The sequence below is a fragment of the Hippopotamus amphibius genome, chromosome 10, assembly GCF_030028045.1.
Source record: "Hippopotamus amphibius kiboko isolate mHipAmp2 chromosome 10, mHipAmp2.hap2, whole genome shotgun sequence".
In the NCBI taxonomy this organism is placed as follows: domain Eukaryota; kingdom Metazoa; phylum Chordata; class Mammalia; order Artiodactyla; family Hippopotamidae; genus Hippopotamus; species Hippopotamus amphibius.
Genome location: NC_080195.1, coordinates 69775252 through 69793022, shown reverse-complemented (window position 1 = coordinate 69793022; position 17771 = coordinate 69775252). Strand labels below are relative to the sequence as shown.

The 17771-nt window shown below is 35.1% G+C and overlaps 1 protein-coding gene across 2 annotated transcripts in view; it reads left to right on the top strand.

Annotated features, from left to right (window-relative positions):
* Nucleotides 1-12410, top strand: part of TBC1D23 (TBC1 domain family member 23) — a 62746-nt gene extending 50336 nt beyond the window's left edge. The window contains exons 14-20 of one of the 2 annotated variants that reach the window (XM_057696862.1): nucleotides 812-951; nucleotides 2273-2317; nucleotides 5264-5352; nucleotides 7346-7402; nucleotides 7752-7887; nucleotides 9686-9880; nucleotides 10719-12410. In XM_057696862.1, the coding sequence (XP_057552845.1) occupies nucleotides 812-951; nucleotides 2273-2317; nucleotides 5264-5352; nucleotides 7346-7402; nucleotides 7752-7887; nucleotides 9686-9880; nucleotides 10719-10800 (744 nt within the window). In that variant the 3' untranslated portion in view covers nucleotides 10801-12410. The remainder of the gene's footprint in view (nucleotides 1-811; nucleotides 952-2272; nucleotides 2318-5263; nucleotides 5353-7345; nucleotides 7403-7751; nucleotides 7888-9685; nucleotides 9881-10718) is intronic. The other variant, XM_057696863.1, reaches the window with a different exon arrangement.
* The last annotated feature ends 5361 nt before the right edge of the window (nucleotides 12411-17771 follow it).

Here is a 17771-nt window from a genome sequence, read left to right as displayed (position 1 = left end):
AGCTACAGAAAGCCTGTGCGCAGCAATGAAGACCCAGTGCAGCCAATAAATAAATAAATAAATAAATAAATAAATTTTTTAAAAAAGGGCCGAGTAATAATGTTTTAAACAGCAAAAATTTAGAAGGAATAAAGGTTTAAAAATTTAGCTATATGAATGATATTCTGATTATAATTTTGCTTTTTTTTAAATAGAGTAATCTGAGTTAAGAAAAGGTCAATAACTTTATTTCTTATTGAATATAGAAGGTAATTTCAGGCTCCACACATTTGTGTGTGTGGTACATACCCTCATTTTTCATATCTACCTTCCATTCCTAAAATGCTTTCACCCAGTATATCAGTCTTCTGGGGCTGCCATAAAAAAATCAACCAACTAGGTGGCTTACACAACAAATTTATTTGCTCTTAATTCCGGAGGCTGGAGGTCTGGGATCAAGTGGTTGGCAGGTTTAATGTCTTCTGAGGCCTCTGTCTTCGGCTTGCAGATTACCACCTTCCTGTGATATTGGCACCTGCCCCTTTCTTCTGTGCATGCGAATTCCTGATGCTCCCCTTCTTCCTGTAAGGATATCAGTCATATTGGATAGGATCCACCTATATGACCTCATTTAACGTTAATTTACTCTTTAAAGGCCCTGTCTCCACATATAGTCACTTTCTGAGGTACACAGGTGTTTAGGACTTTAACATATGAATTTATGGTGAGGGATGCACCCAGTTCAGTGCATAACATCTATATAACCTTTAGCAATAGTGTGTCTTTCTAATCATTTGGAGAGCAGTTAATTCGTCGTTTTTTTTTCCCCCAGGGTGAATCTTCTAATGGCTCAAATGATAGAGGAATGAAATCACTAGTAAATAAAATGACTGTTGCTTTGAAGACAAAATCTGTTAATGTCAGGGAAAAAGTTATCAGTTTTATTGAGAATACATCAACTCCTGTGGACAGGTGAGTTGCTTATATAGTATGAATTTGTGATGAGTAATTAAAACTAAAGAAAAGTATCTTATAGTAAATGTTAGTTAAATAAAATGTGTTCTAGAAAAGGATTTACATTTTTCATTAGATGATTCAAGTTTTCGATACCATCACAGAGATGTTCTTTATTGCTGTAAAATTTTACCGTAAAGATTACTCTCTCTTCTCCCACTGCTCACAGTAGGAGGCAAGTAATACTTCTGCCACTTCATGCAGTTCATTAGAAAAAAAAATTGCAATGCTATTATGTATATTATACTTCATATAGCAGCTGCTTCCCATATGTCAAATGGTTGTGAATCGTCAGCTAAGCGCAGTAATCTCATAGCAGGACTCTCTTTCTCTGCTTCAGGAATTTAAAAACTAGAATATTTGGTCATACTAAATAAAGCAGAAACCCATTTTCTAAAGTTTAAGAATTCAGATCTTCGTAGAATTTTGTTCACAGCGTGTGTGACCCCTGTTTTCCCACGAATTACAAACGAAGTAGCATGTAACATGATAAGCAAGTTTAAGAATGTCTGTTATATTGTTTCTTATTGGAACTGAATGCAGTATGCTCCCCCCCCCCCACATGTTAGTCTCATTGATGTTTCTTGTTCTTAGAGTTCAAAGCTAACCTAATAATTCCAGCGCCAAATTTGTTTCTAAGCAAGCCTGATCTTGGAAATGTGTTAGAGTATTTAATTTCATTCTCATGTCTTACTTGCAGTATCCTAGGAAAGTTGAAGTATTTGACTTTAAGAACTGAATATAAGGAATTTACTATTTTTCACTTTGTTAAATACAGTATATATGCATACAGAGGTATATTTTTTTTCCCATTTAGTAAATAGCAAAGAAGATTTAGGTTATTTTTCACTAATCCAAAAAATTGTACTTTGTCTAAAGTGGACAACTGATAATATTAAAGTGTTTTATCAAGCCTGAAAGGGTTTCTTTGCTCATTAAAATTATGTCTGCTTTCAAAAGCCTTTTTTTAAAAAATACTTTTAGTTAGTGCATTCTCAATTAGGGTATTATTGTTGCTACATTTTGTAGCATGAACGCTTAAAATTTTATTTTAAAATGAACTGTTGATAATTCTAAGTTGAAAAAAACTGTTCTCTTTGTTAAAGAATCACTTGAAACTGGCTTTTCTTCAGTTTTCTCTGTACTTGGGATGATTAAAACATTTTTCTTTTTAATATAAGCTCTGGGTTAGAAAAGCTGACTATACTATATTTTTGTTTTAAAACTGTTGCATTTTTAATAATCATATTGTTCTGTCCTCTGCCTCAATTTGCTATAGAATGTCTTTCAATCTTCCTTGGCCAGACAGAACATGTACCGAGCGGTAAGCCAATGAGTAGAGCAGCTTTACTGGACCATCCTTTTCCTTTAGCATGCCTCATGCTGTCTATAAGCCTCATGCTGTCTTGGCTAAAATTTCATGCAGCTGTTTCAAATGCAAAACTTTTCTCATTCTGCTTTTAGGAGTGTGTGATGCTGATATGTTTTCCTTTTGGTTTTTTGCTTGATCATTTTAATTTTTTTCCTTGCCTTCTTTATATCTCCCATTCTTCAGTGAAAATCAAGTACATTCAAACCCAACAGCTTCATAAAATCTGCAGTTTTTATTCTGAGACAGAGGAAGATGAAACAAAAAAAATATGTAGTCTCAGAGTTGGAAGAGTATTAGCTTTGGACATCATTTATTTCTGTCTCATGACCTAACAGTAGAGAAAATTGTAACACCTGAAAAAAGGCACAGTTTATGGTTCAGATTTTTTTGTTATTTCATTTATACTATGTAATTTTATAATATCGCTAGATTTTTCTTAATAAGATGTATATATTTAAGTTGGTGAGTTAACATTATATGAATCGGTTCCAAAGAACTACATGGCTATAGTGGACATGTTAGTACATAATCCATTTCTTCTCTGACCCCAATAAAACAGGGTACATGTCTTTAGATTCCACAGCTTTAAAGTTTAGAAATCTGCTGGGTCTTCAGTTAGGATAAACAAAAGAACATTATACTGTATGGCTTTACAGTTTTCAATATCACAATTTTTCTGCAATTTGTATTTGAGTATCAGTTAGAGCAATACATATGAATACATTTAACCAGAAATTCTAGTCATACTTTGAATGTAAGTTAAGCTTTGGGATAATGGAGTTGACTTTTTTGACAAATCATATCAATATTTTCAGTGAATTAGAAGTTGCATTTTTAACAATAGTTTACTTTCAACTTATAGATAAGAGTTTTTATTTACTACACAATGCCAATTACAGAGCTTCTATGGCAATTTTATAATTTTAAAGGAGATTGCTTCTTTTAAAATTATAATCTATTTGTGAATCATCTGTTTTGTTACAGGACCATTGAATTAGTCTAATTTTATTTAACTCCCAAGTTTTATCCCAAATAATTTTTTAAAAATTCAGATTATCTTCTCTAGTCCACAGGCAGATATATCCATTTGGAAAAAAGAATTTATTGAAAAATTAGAATAAGTTGGGTTGGTTTTCGAGCTCAGTAAATAAAGTTAAAATCTTGTCGAACTCCTGTAGATTTTGTTTGTGCAAAAAAAATACATATACTGCTTTTTAAAAAGAACCCAGCCATTTAGTTTCATTTTTTGACAGTCTTTTAAGAACTTTCTCAGTTGTCTTTAGCAATCTTATTTATAAAAACTGTGTTGTATTATATAAATCTTGATCAATAGCTTGCCTTTTTATTTTGGATGTCACTTTATTCATACTTATATTCTGGTTCAAGCATTTACTGTAGACAGTATCTTTGTTGCTTTCTATATTATATCAATTTAATTATGCTTTAATGTCAGGAGAGAACCAGTAACTTGATCTCATACAATTTTATAATTGTACAGATTTGATCTCTGTCTTCTGGAAAAATTGATTTCTAAGACTAAGTAAAGACACATAACTTGATTTTTTTCCACACTGAACTCTCTCTCTTGATACATGACAAGGAAAAAAAAAGCCACAGTTTTCCTTCATCATAGATTATCTTAGCTGAACTTTAACCGACCAATAAATACAATACTCTTTATCCAGAAACATGTAGTATTTTGTTGAAATATTTTAATTTTACATCTTCGTTTATTTGAAATTACCTGAAAAGTAATGTGGTATTAATTTTTATATTATGCGGGTGAGTTAAAAATTATCCATACTCTGGCTGTGGAATTTATTTATTTATTTAAAGATTTATTTGTTTATTTATTTATGGCTGTGTTGGGTCTTCGTTGCTGCACACGGGCTTTCTCTAGTTGCTGTGAGTGGAGGCTACTCTTCCTTGCGGTGCGCAGGCTGTAGGTGCATGGGCTTCAGTAGTTGTGGTACATGGGCTCAGTAGTTGTGGCACATAGTCTCTAGAGCGCAGGCTCAGTAGTTGTGGTGCATGGGCTTAGTTACTCTGTGGCATGTAGGATCTTTCTGGGCCAGCGATTGAACCCATGTCCCCTGTATCGGCAGGCACATTCTTAACCACTGCACCACCAGGGAAGTCCCTGGCTGTAGAATTTATGGACATTTTAATATAACCAGAGTGCAGATAATGTTTGACTCACCCTTGTAAAAAGAGAGAGGTCATACTTCTTGCAGAGCTGATTGTTTGAGTTTACATGTTGTTTATGTTTCTGCCATTTGAAAATGAAGGGCAAATGCATTTTCATGGTTTATTTAGGTAAAAGAAGTAACATCTTAGTTTCTATTAAAACAAAAGTAACAGTAATAAAAAATGGGGGGAAGAACTTTAAGACATTTGTATCCATATGAGAAGCCTTAGGCACTCCTACTGGAATTTGAATATTTGGTTTTGTAAACTTTTTTGTCTAACAAACATATATGTAGCACTTCCTGTATGACAGGCATTGTTCTAAGAGCGTTACCAAATATTAACTGATTTAATTTTCACAGTAAACAGGAAGGGTGGATATTGTTACCACCACTTTACAGATAAGGACACAGAAGCACAGAGAGGTTAAGGAACTTCCCAATGCATTGGTTTTACATGAACAGTAAAATTGTTTAAACTTTAATTTTTACAGATTTGAAAACATTCCGCATACCAAGACCTTATGCCACTTTTGCTAAGATAATTTATCTTGTTTCAATTTCCTTAACATAGCTATCCTGAAACTGGGTTGTACGTGGTGGGCCGGGGGTCAAAGAACATTTGTATTTTGTTTTAATATTCAGATGATACTTGGTGAAAATCTTTGGTAACTTAAGTGATGATTTCCCTCCTACAATTCTTTGAATATAGGCATGTGAGCAGCAGTGACAGAGTGGGCAAGCCTTACCGTGGTGTAAAGCCTGTTTTCAGCATTGGGGATGAAGAAGAATACGACACAGGTGTAGTGCACTTATTTACAGGCTGCTCTCCTCAGGCACCATGAGTGATTACAGAGATCATTCTGGGACAAGCTGAAAAACTGCTTAAAAAAAAAAAAAAGACAATGAGCTTCTGTAGAGGAGACTGGAGAGTCTGTGGTTTTCCTATTAAGAGTTTGGTTTTAGACATCTTCTGCTGTAGAAATGCTGAGTAAGCTGTTGATTATAGGAGTCTTTAGCTGAGGAGAGAAGTCTAAGATGGTGATAATCTGGGAATTATACGTGTATAAATAGTGTTTAAATCCATGGGATTGGATTTAAATCCCCTTGATCCACCCAGGTAGGAAATTTAGAGTTGTAGGGCTGAAGTTCCGGGAATTCCAAAATTGAGACATCTGAAAAGAGTCTTTTGAAACTGGAGGCAATATCCTAAAGGGCCACAAGATGGGGATATTGTGTCAGGGAAATTTGTCATCCTCTGTGATTGTCCTTTATATTTAAAAAAATAATTTATTACTTTGGTTCATAATTCCACTGCCCAGATTACCCTGGTTAAGTAATCATAATTAATATTAATGTGTATTGTTAGAAAAAATAAATAAAAATATGCATGATATGTAAAGTATATGTTGTATATAAAGGTACAAAATAAGAAAATATTCCCAAATCTCATCTTGCTTTTTCTAGTTAGTAATACGTTTTGTATTTTCTACTTCATCCCACATACCTTCACAATTCTCTTTCTATTATACAAACATATCATAATTAAATCAGTCTTCTCCCAGTTGACACTGGTAATTTTCCAGTTTTATTTCTGTTTCAAATAGCAATGGCTATCTTTATGCATATATCTAGGTGAATTTTTGCAAGTATATCCAGAGGGTAAATTCTTAACAGTAAGATTGCCAGATTAGAGGGACTCTCTTTTGACATTTTAATGGATATTACAGAGTCACCTTTCTGAAAACTGCATTGAGGTAAATGTAATTTTCTATATGTTCTTTTTTTTTTTTTGGAAGCAAATACACAGAATTTTTATTTTCTCCTACACAAAATTTTTATATTCCTGTATATAAAATCTAAAAATCTCTTCTATATTGTAGCAAAATAACTAGTACATTGTATTTTATTTCTATATAAATTTTTCCTCAACACCTTCTCTAGCTATTCTTTATCTTGTTTCATGCACTTCTATGTGCTATTTGTAATTGTTTTCTTTTCTCCTTTTTCCTTCCCCTTTTGCCATTTTCCTGTTATCTGTCAGTGTCTCTCTCTAAATATTTTTATTCCATTAACAAAAGGGAAGAGGGAAATGGATGAATAAATGATGGTATATTTTCGCATACCATACATGTATATAATTTACACTCTGGAAAATCACACAGTAATGAAAATGAGAAAACTAGAGTTATGGGTGTTAACATGGATAAATTTTACAATGCTGGGAATAGGGTAGCAGTTGCAGAAGAATACAATTGAACAGTTTACTATTTATATAAATTTTACTTAAAATGCAAAACACTACTGTATATTATTTAAGAATATTCATGTTTGGTTAAAAGTAAAGATGAGATACCAAATTCAGATAGTCACTTTTCTTAGTGGGAAAGAAAAGGGGGATGTGACCGGACAGAAATCCATGAGGGCTTCACTTTTTTATTTATGCTAGAAGTGAATATATGTGTGAGGTTTTTTTTTTATGTCTTTTTATGTTTTGATTTCTTAAAAAGCAAAGAGAAGAAAATCTACAATTATTAACACTAGGGAGTGTAATTCCCCTTTCTTAAATTAGAAAAATAAAATAACTATAATATCTTATATTTCTCCTGCAAAAAACCCCACTAAATAGATTCTTACTTATTTATCCCAGGATGGACTTTTGTTGTTGTTGTTATTTTCCTTAAAATCAGAAACCAGCAACTCTGCAGATGGAGTGTAATCTATGAAAATATTGAATCACTATGCTGTATACCTGAAACTAATATAATTTTGTAAATCAACTATACTTCAATAGAAAAAAAAAGAAACAAGCAAGAGAAAGAGAACTCTACCATCTTTGCCTTCAAGATAGGTGCTAATATTATTAGTGGACAATTCTGCCATCTCTCTACAGACTAGTCATAGATTAGAGTTATATAAGTCGAAGAAAGTTGAAATTCCTCACATAGTTAAATCTTTTAAAAGTATATTCTCAATATTTTTACTTGATTTTCTTACCATGTAGAGTGATGTTTCATAATAATGCTTTTATGTTAGTACCAATGGCATAAGGAAATATAGTAGCTGGGTGAGAATTGATTTTTTTTTTTTTTCCAAGCTCTATGTTTAAAATACTACTGAAATTTTTTTCAGGCTATTTAAGAAATGTATCATTTTTAAAGTTGGTGATACCCACTTTTAACATCTTAAATTCTTTACAGATGAAATCGACAGTTCTTCAATGTCAGATGATGATAGAAAAGAGGTTGTGAACATTCAGACTTGGATAAACAAGCCAGACATCAAGCATCATTTTCCTTGTAAAGAAGTGAAAGAAAGTGGACACATGTTTCCTAGGTACTTTTTAAAATGCCTTCTTCAGAAGTAAAATTGGATTTAGGGAAGTAATGATATAAAAGTTAACTGAAGAAAAAATTTTATGTATCCAACTACAATAAGATATAATTTCCTGGGGGCTTCCCTGGTGGTCCAGTGGTTAAGACTGAGCTCCCACTGCAAGGGGCACAGGTTCGATCCCTGGTGGGGGAACTAAGATCCCGCATGCCACACAGCAAAGCCAAAAAAAAAAACAAAACAGTAAGATATAATTTCCCTCTGTCAACTTGTATTATATGTCTTTTTAAAAAATATTTCTTATGTAATTTTTTTATTTTGAAAAATTTAAATAGGAAAATTGAAGAAATAGTACATTGAATATCTTTATAAGCCTCTCTGAGACTCATCAACTTCTGACTTTTTTCACAGTACCCCATCTCTCTACTTACGTTTGTATATACATACACACATACACACACACTTTCTGTCAACCCATTCAGAAGAAGCTTACAGATATGACACTTAACCCTGAGTGCTTCAGCACACATCCCCCAAGAATATGAATAGTCTCCTGTACAACTCCAATAGCACTATCATGTCTTTAAAAACTCAAAATTAATGAAAATCATTCAACATACAGACCACATTCAAATTTTTCAGTGTTTCCAAAGTATTTTTTAAATTAATTAATTAATTTTATTGGCTGTATTGGGTCTTTTTTGCTGTGTGCGGGCTTTCTTTTAGTGCGCTGAGTGGGGGCTACTCTTCGTTGTGGTGCACGGGCTCCTCATTGCTGTGGCTTCTCTTGTTGCAGAGCATGGGCTCTAGGCGCGTGGGCTTCAGTAGTTGCAGCACATGGGCTCAGTAGTTGTGGCTCACAGGCTCTAAAGTGCAGGCTCAATAGTTGTGGCGCATGGGCTTAGTTGCTCCACGGCATGTGGGATCTTCCTGGAGCAGGGATTGAACCCGTATCCCCTGCATTGATTGGCAGGCGAATTCTTAACCACTGTGCCACCTAGGAAGCCCCAAAGTATCTTTTATAGTCTTCATTTTTTTCTTCCTGATCCAGAATCCAGTCCTGTTTCACACATTGCATTTGCCTGTTTTCTTTAGTCTCACTCAGTGTATGACAGTACTGCTCCCCTCACCACACTTCCCTCTTTTCTTCATAAAGAATAAATCCTTTGAGTCTAGGGCCAAGTGTTCTACAGAATGGCCCACATTCTGGATATCTGATGTTTGTCCTGTTGTATTTCATAAGAGTGTGTGAGTATTATCACTATACTAAAAGTGAGCTGAGACGCAAAGCAGTGCGTGTGTGTTAATAATTCTATCCCTGTTTTGCCCTTAGGATCCAGTTACAGAATATTATTGAATATGTAAGATAGCCCAGGTATTGCTTAGTGGTCTTTGATATAAAGTATATGCTATGGTATGTTGAATGAGGATAGTTTACTGTTAAAAGTCTGAAAGGTAGGATATTCCAAATGCCATATAGAATAGATTCTAAAAGTTTATTATTTTAATGATTTCTAATTGTAGTTTTTATTAATTTAAATATAAACTTTGCTCTTAAACAGTTACAGGATTATCTGTTAATGAAACATTAATTTTGAATACAGCTAAAGGAAATTAAAAGCTGTTATTAGGTAGCTTATTTGTTTATAGATGATCCTTTGCCTTCACTTTTTAATTCAAAAGTAATTTCATCTGGAGTTGAACCTTTTTTTTATAATGGGGGCTGTTGAAGTAACAGCTGTTTTGAATGACATTTCTTTAAAATTATTTTTGTTTTTTTAATGCTTTTGTCCCTCTCTAGTCATCTGTTGGTTACTGCAACACATATGTACTGTTTAAGGGAGATTCTTTCACGGAAAGGATTGGCTTATATACAGTCTCGACAAGCACTAAATTCTGTAGTTAAAATAACATCCAAAAAAAAACATCCTGAGCTAATTACCTTCAAGTATGGAAACAGCAGCACTTCAGGAATAGAAATCTTGGCAATCGAAAGGTAAGATTTTCTTAGGATGATGTTATGTGAATTATTAAATTAGTTCATTGTTAAACATGGTTTGCTTCTCTATTTTGGGGAATGGATGGTGGAACAGGATACTTGAACCATTAGTGTTTATTAGTGGTCTTGCTATCTTTTTCTTACAGATTCGTAGTAATATATGGTTTAGCCATTAACACATAATTTCCTTAAGTGCAATAGCTAATTTCACAAACTTTTTGACAGAAGCGTCTTTAGGAATAATCTACACCAGTGCTGCACTAAATGCTGGTTTGCAATAAATAAGGAGCTTTTCTCAGAATGTAAGTCAGTGTTTTTATTTTCCTTCATTAAAAATTCTTGTTTTGAAAAAGTGTCGATGAACTAAGCGGTGTGCTGGATGATGTAGTTAATTTACCGTCTGGTACAAGCTCCTCCTTATTTCATTGTGGATCAGTGACAGACAGTTCATGGACTGGCACAAGGGCTGTAGACCACACTGCTATTGAAGCTAAACCATCTTTAATCTTACAGGTAAAAATGTGAAGCCCAGAGGGGTTGAATGACTTCCAGATCTTCACACTCAGCTTATGTTAGAACCAAATATAGCTCTCCTGACTCCTGATCTCCGGTTCATTCCCACCTTGCTCTACACAACAGGAAAAATCACCTTGCTTTTGCGTTTAGATTTTCTTTCTTTCAAAATAACACTTTTGAGGATATGTTAAAATAAGTGATGGGGAGTACATAGGAGGGCATCTTTGCTGGCTTTGTAGGTTACTTCCGCATGGGAAGTGACATCTAAGTTGAGTCCTGAACAGAAGGCACTATATTAATATATATTTTTCCCCCATAGGTATTTGATTCCAAATGCAGGAGATGCTACCAAAGCCATAAAACAACAGATCATGAAAGTTTTGGATGCTTTGGAAAGTTAATATAAAAGAAAATTATTTCAAAAGAAATTAAGGCAACCAAGAGAAATACGGACATATTTTCCTGACTGAATACTAACCGGAGACTTTCATTTGCTTATGGGGTGCTTGAATAGCAAGTCTAAGAAAGTGTAAATTATTATAATCAATCTCTGGACAGTTAAATTTTTTTTAAAATTTTCCTTTGCATTTTCGGTTTCTTAAAATGATTTCTTATAAAGGTCAGTTATTAAATGACTTTGAAGTAACCGACCCTGTGCCCTTATGAACTAAGGGTGCAGAATGCAGTTCTGTTTTGAAGAGCTGTTTTAAGGGAACATGCATCAGTTTCAGATTTGAAAACAGCCATACACATATATGTATTTGCAATGTCTTCACTGAAAATTAGTGATAGAATTCGTTAAAGAGACCCTTTTAATTGCTACATTTAGATTTACCCAGTGAGCAGTATCAGAAACTAAAAAGTATTACATAGATTAATAATTAGCTTGCTGTTTCTGTTCTTACAAAGAGTGAAATCTTTTTAATGAAATGGGTGAAGATTCCAGGCAACTCAAATGCAGACCAGCTAGTGAAATGTTGAAACAACAGTTTCTAACTCATCTTTGCACCATTAGCTAATAATTTGAACACTGAGTTACATAAACTTCATCCTAATTGTTTCTAAGGAGCAGTTAAAAGCATTATAATAAGTAGGTAGGCATGTTAAGATTAAAATTAACACTTGGAGGACAGAATTGTATCTTTAAAAATGTCATTGGTCTTTGTTACGAGATGAATATTTGATTTAGGATGTTTCAGAACAGGTGTTGAGCACACATGGATTTATCCTCGGTGAGATTATGTCTGTGACCACACTAATATCCACTTAAAGAAAAGCCAGATGATCAGAGAGCTGTATAAACCCATTTTTATCATCACTTTCTGAAATTTTTCTCTCCTTTTGGTTTTTGTTCTCTTAACTAAAGTTCCAGTGGTTTGAAATGATTTTTGTTCTCTTAATATAACAAAACTGAAAAGTGGTCTGCTTTACTTTGCAGCTTTCTCAGTTTAATTCATTCATTGAGGTGATCCATTCATCACCAAACTAGACACATTTGGTGAAAGAAATCCAGGAACACGTTTGGGGCCATGGAATGACTGCTTATAACATCTATTTGGAAAGTAGCAAATCCTCACAACCTTCCATGTCCTAAAATGTAATGGATTATCTCTAAGGGGTTGATAGGAGAAATATTTAAATGTATCCTGTTTACAGCCAGATATTTTAATTTACTTAAGGGAAATCAAGTGAATAAAAGGTAACATAGTTCAAGATATTTTATTCTAATATCTAAATAAAGACAGTTTATTTGAATGGTTGAAGACATTTGCATGAAATTGCACCTGTTGCAATACTTGATATTTATAACTCTCCCCACAACTGTTGTACTGCATTTTTCCCCTTCTTTTGGTGCCCCTTTTAGAAATGTCCCAAAGTCTCATTTCTTGCCCATTTCAGCCATGGGACTTTTTTCATAATATTAATGTAAAGATGTTTGTGTTACTCTTTATAAATTACAGTTGTAAATAAATCAGTACAGTTTGCTCAAAACTTTGTTCTTAATGACAGTGTGTCTCTCTTTCTCCCTTTCCCCCATTTGTAAATCTCTATAGATATCACAAAATTAGGAAATTAAGGGCTGTCCTTTCAGTGGAATTTAAATGTTCAGATTTCAGGTTTGAAAGTGTTAGGTTCCAGTTTCTGTTCATCTAGGTGAGGACAAGGAAAGAGGTAGTTTAAAACTAATCACATTACATACTACATGTAGTAAATTCCTCCTTTGGACTGCTCATCTGAACTTCAGTTTCCTCATCTGCAGTAGCCCAGTTGTTAGTCATGAATATCAAAAGAAAATACATTTCATTGACTGTATGAGGCACTTATGCAGCTTATCCTCCCTTCACTGGCCCAATAACCAGGGAACTAGAATTCACTCTGGAATATCCACTTCTTGTGGACCCTCAAGGATTGCAGGGGTTGCAGCATTATGAGATTGGTATTTTCTGTATTTTCAAGATGAGAAAACCAAGGCTCAAAGAAATTGAGTGAAAAGAAAAAGTACCCCTCTTCTCTCCCCAATCCTTGGGAATTATTATTGCTTATTAAGATGCAAAATTAATCCTCTATGTAAAATTTGATATCACTTGCCCACCATTAATAAAACATGTTTTCTAATAGGGATGATAAACTTGTATATACTCAACCATGTTTGCCACTGGTATGTTTCACACAGGAATTTTAAAACTCCTTAGCATGATATTCTAACATACTAACCTAATAGCCATAGATTGACAGTTCTATTCTATTTAAAATTGACAGTTTGCCTTGGGGGAGACCCAGCTCCATAGGTTAAAGGTGTGGTGAAAGGAATATCTCAGCTTTACCATTAACATCTCGAACTTAAAAACAAAAAATTTTTATTGAAATATAATCCACATACCATTAAGCTTACCCTTTTAAAAAGTCTACAATTTAGTGGTTTTTGTATATTCAGAGTTGTGCAACCATCACCACTATTTAATTCCAGGACATTTCATCACCCCAAAAAGAAACACTATACACATTAGCAGTCACTCCCATCTTCGCACTCCATGCAGCCTTTAGTAACCGCTGATTTACTTTCTGTCTCTGGATTTGCCCATTCTGGATATTTCATGATAAAAGAAATCATAAAATAGGTGGCTTTTGTGTCTGGCTTCTTTCACTTAGCCTAATTTTTTCAAGCTTCATCCATGTGGTAGCATGTGTCAGAATTTCATTTCTATTTATGGCTGATTAATATTCCATTGTATGGATATATCACATTTTATATACTCACTGATTAATTGATGGACATTTGGATTGCTTCCACTTTTTGGCTAGTATGAATAATACTGCTTTGAATATTCACATACGAATTTTTGTGTTGACCTGTTTTCAGTTACATGTTTTCAGTTATCTTAGGTATCTACGAGTTATTGTCATGTTAATTCTACATTTAACTCTTGAGGAACTTCCAAACTAATTCCCAGAGGGGCTTGACCATTTTACATTCCAACTGACAATGTATGAGTGCTCCAGTTTCCCTCCTTCCTTGCCTTTTCTGCCTTCCTTTCTTTTTTATTGTACCCATCCTAGGTTCTGAAGTGGCATCTTGTGGTTTTCATTTGCATTTCCCTAACGACTCATGGTGGTTGAGTTTCCTGTGCTTATTGGCTATTTGTATATCTTCTTGGGAGAACTGTTGATTAGGATTTCTTGCCTGTTTTTAAATTGGGTTATTTGTCTTTTTATTGTTGAGTTGTGTTTTTTGCATATTCTGGATGCACACCTCTTTTCAGATAGATTTGGAACCCTAAAAGCTTTTAGTTTTGGTGACATCCAGTTTATTTTTCTTTTTGTCACTTGGTGCTTTTGGTGTCATATCTAAGTAATCAGTTGTCTAATCAGAAGTAATGAAGATTTACTCCTGTATTTTCTTCTGTAAGTTTTATAGTTTTATTTCTTTTAATTAGGTCACTGATCCATTTTGAGTAATTTTTGTATATGAATGTTTGGTAGGGGGTCCAACTTTTTCTTTTCATGTGGATATCCTGTTGTCTCAGCATTATCTCTTGAAAAGATTATTTTTTTCCACCTCAAATAGTCTGGGACCCTTGCTGAAAATCAGTGGACCATAGCTGAGGGGTTCTATTTCTGTACTCTCTATTGGTCTATAAATATATTCCTGTGCCAGGACTACGCTGTCTTGATTACTGTAGCTTTGTATTAACTTTTGAAGTTGGGAAGTGTGAGTCCTCCAACTTTGATTTTTTTCAAGATTATTTCTTAGTTTCTCATTTTTCATAGTCCTTTGCATTTCCATATGAAGTTTTAGATTAGCTTATCAGTTTCTGAAAAAAAAAGTAGCTGGGATTTTGATAGGGATTGTATTGAATCTGTATATCAATCTGGGGATTATTGCCATTTTAACAATACTACCTTCTAATCTGTGAACATAGGATGTCTACATTTGTTTAGGTTTTCTTTAATTTCTTTCAATGATGTTTTATAGCTTTTCAGTGTACAAGTCTTAAACTTATTAAATACATGACTGTTTTATTCTTTTGATGCTATTGCAAATGGAATTGTTTTCCTAATTTCATTTTCAGATTGTTCATTGCTAATGTGGAGAAATATAATGGATTTTTGTAAATGGATCTTGTATTTTCCAATTTTGTTGAATTTTTTATTCTAACAGTATTTTGTGGATTCATTAGGATTTTCTCCATTTAGGGTCCTATCATCTATGAACAGAGATAGTTTTACTTTTTTCTTTCCAATCTGGATGGCTTTTATTTCCTTTTTTACATAATGACCCTCACTAAAGCTTCCAGTGCAATGTTGAATAGAAGTGACAAAAGCAGGCATTCTTGTCTTGTCCTGATCTTAGAGGGAAAGCATCTGGAATTTCACCATTAAGTGTGAATTTCCCATAGATGGCCTTTATCAGGCTGAGGAAGTTTGTTTCCTAGTCTATTTAGTGTTTGTATTAGTCAGCTCAGGCTGCCATAACAAAATATCATAGACTGAGTGGCTTAACAAAATATCATAGACTGAGTATTTTCTCACAGTTCTGGAAGCTGGAAGTCTGAGATCAGGGTACCAGCATGGTTAGGTTCTAGAGAGCTCTCTTCCTGACTTGGAGATGGGCACCTTCTCATGTGTCTTCATATGTCTTTTCCTCTGTGCTCTCAAAGAGAGAGTTCTCTTGTTCTTTCTTCCTCTTATAAGAACACTAATCCCATCATGAGGGCCCTATCCTCATGCTTGTATCTAACCCTAATTACCTCCAAAAGGCTCTGTCTCCAAATCACACTAGTGATTAGGGTTTCAACATACGAATTGTAGGGGAACACAGACATTGCCTATAACAGTATTTTTATCATGAACGGTGTTGGATTTTTGTCAAAAGTTTTTGTTTGTTTGCATCTATGGAGGCGGTCACTTGGCTTTTCTCCTTTATTAATAAGGTTTATTACATTAATTGGTTTTCATATGTTAAACCAACCTTCTGTTCCTGGGGTAAATCCCAGTTGGTCATAGTGTGATCCTCCACAACAATCTTAGGTTGTGTGATATTATCCCCATATTATGGATGAAGAAATAAAGGCACAAAGAGGATAACTGATTTCTAAGATATATAGCAAATAAGTTTTAGAGCCAGGATTTAAAACCAGACCATCCAATTCCAGAGTTCATGCTATGACTGCTACACTATGTCTGACATCTTTGCTGTATCAGCTCACTGCTCACTTTTCTCTCTTCATGTTACCAGCTTTACTCCATAGGTACCTTTCTAGCTCATGTAGGTATTTTATTTTTTTAATAAATTTATTTATTTTATTTTATTGGCTGTGTTGGGTCTTCATTGCTGCACACAGGCTTTCTTTAGTTGCGGCGAGCGGGGGCTACTCTTCGTTGTGGTGCATAGGCTTCTCACTGCAGTGGCCTTTCTTGTTGGCCTTGTTGCAGAGCACGGGCTCTAGGTGCGTGGGCTTCAGTAGTTGTGGCACATGGGCTCAATAGTTGTGGCTCATGGGCTCTAGAGCACAGGCTCAATAGTTGTGGCACATGGGCTTAGTTGCTCCGTGGCGTGTGGTATCTTCCTGGGGCAGGGCTTGAACCCGTGTCCCCTGCATTGGCAGGCGGATTCTTACCCACTGCGCCACCTAGGAAGTCCTCATGTAGGTATTTTAAGTTGCTGTCCCTATGCTGCTAATAACTTGCCGAAAGTTACGTGGCCTTAGGGTGATGAAGCAAAGTTTTGAACTCTGGTCCTCTGATTTGTAGACAATTGCATCAGAAATTTGGAAGAAGTTATACATCTATTTACACACACACACACACACACACACACCCCCCCCCTTCTCCTTGGACTCTCACTCTGTGCAAAGCTCTAAACCCAATATTATAATTCCCAAGTTTGAGTCTTTGTTTTTTGTAGTATCAAACATTCTTCTAGGACCTCATCCACTCTTAAAAGTTTCTGCTTTTTTTCTGTTGCAGATGATTCCAATTCTTTCTCCTGATTTTCAGTCCTTCATCTCTATTAGTATCTGTATACCTACCTCATCCCCAAAATTGAACTCATGTTTCCCCAGACTAACTTCCCTAATACTATGAAGGATTGATTGGAGTACCTAAGATGCTGGTGGAAAGGAGACCAGTTATGAGCCTCCTGTAGTGGTCTCCCCAAAATGTGGTTGGTGGTCGTGGGGACAGAGAAAGAGGCAGCAATCAAGGGGCACGTCAGGAGAGTGAGAAGGGCCCTGTCCCTAGCCAGAGGTTGGGGAGGTGGGTAAAAGACTTGAAAGACAGAGAAGTGACTTAGATTTTTGGGAGGAGGGGGTGGGGAGCAGAGAGAATTGGAAAACAGTATAAAGGGTGGTGCCTATGAGTGAAAGAGGAAAGCGGGAAGAAGAAGCTCTTTTAGAGGGGATAAATTTAGTTTCGGACAGTTGAAATTGAACTGGTATCAAGATATAAACAGAGATGGCTTACAGGCAGCTGGAGATGCTGGAATAGCTCCTCTGGAGTAAAAACAGAAATCTGACCAGGACCAGCCTGGACATGGTAATTAAAGCAGTGAGACGTGGTCGTCAACAGCGGAACTTTAGCTGGGCTTTAGAGATCCATTTAGTGTAGTAATGTTACTCTTTGGCTACTTTTCAAATATCAGATGAAAGGGAACATGGAAAAGTGAAGGCAGAGGTGCTGCGGTTGACGGGGCAGGGAGTGGAGTGGTGGGAGGAAGGGCTGCACACAAACTCAGCCTACCCGCCTCTCTCTCCTTTTGCGTCTAAATCCTTTGGTATTACCGGTGATGAAAAGGTCCTGAGAGTGATGTGATTTGCCCTAGGTATTCACAAAAAATAAGTGGCAGAGCCAGAACTGGAATCCAGTGTCTAGC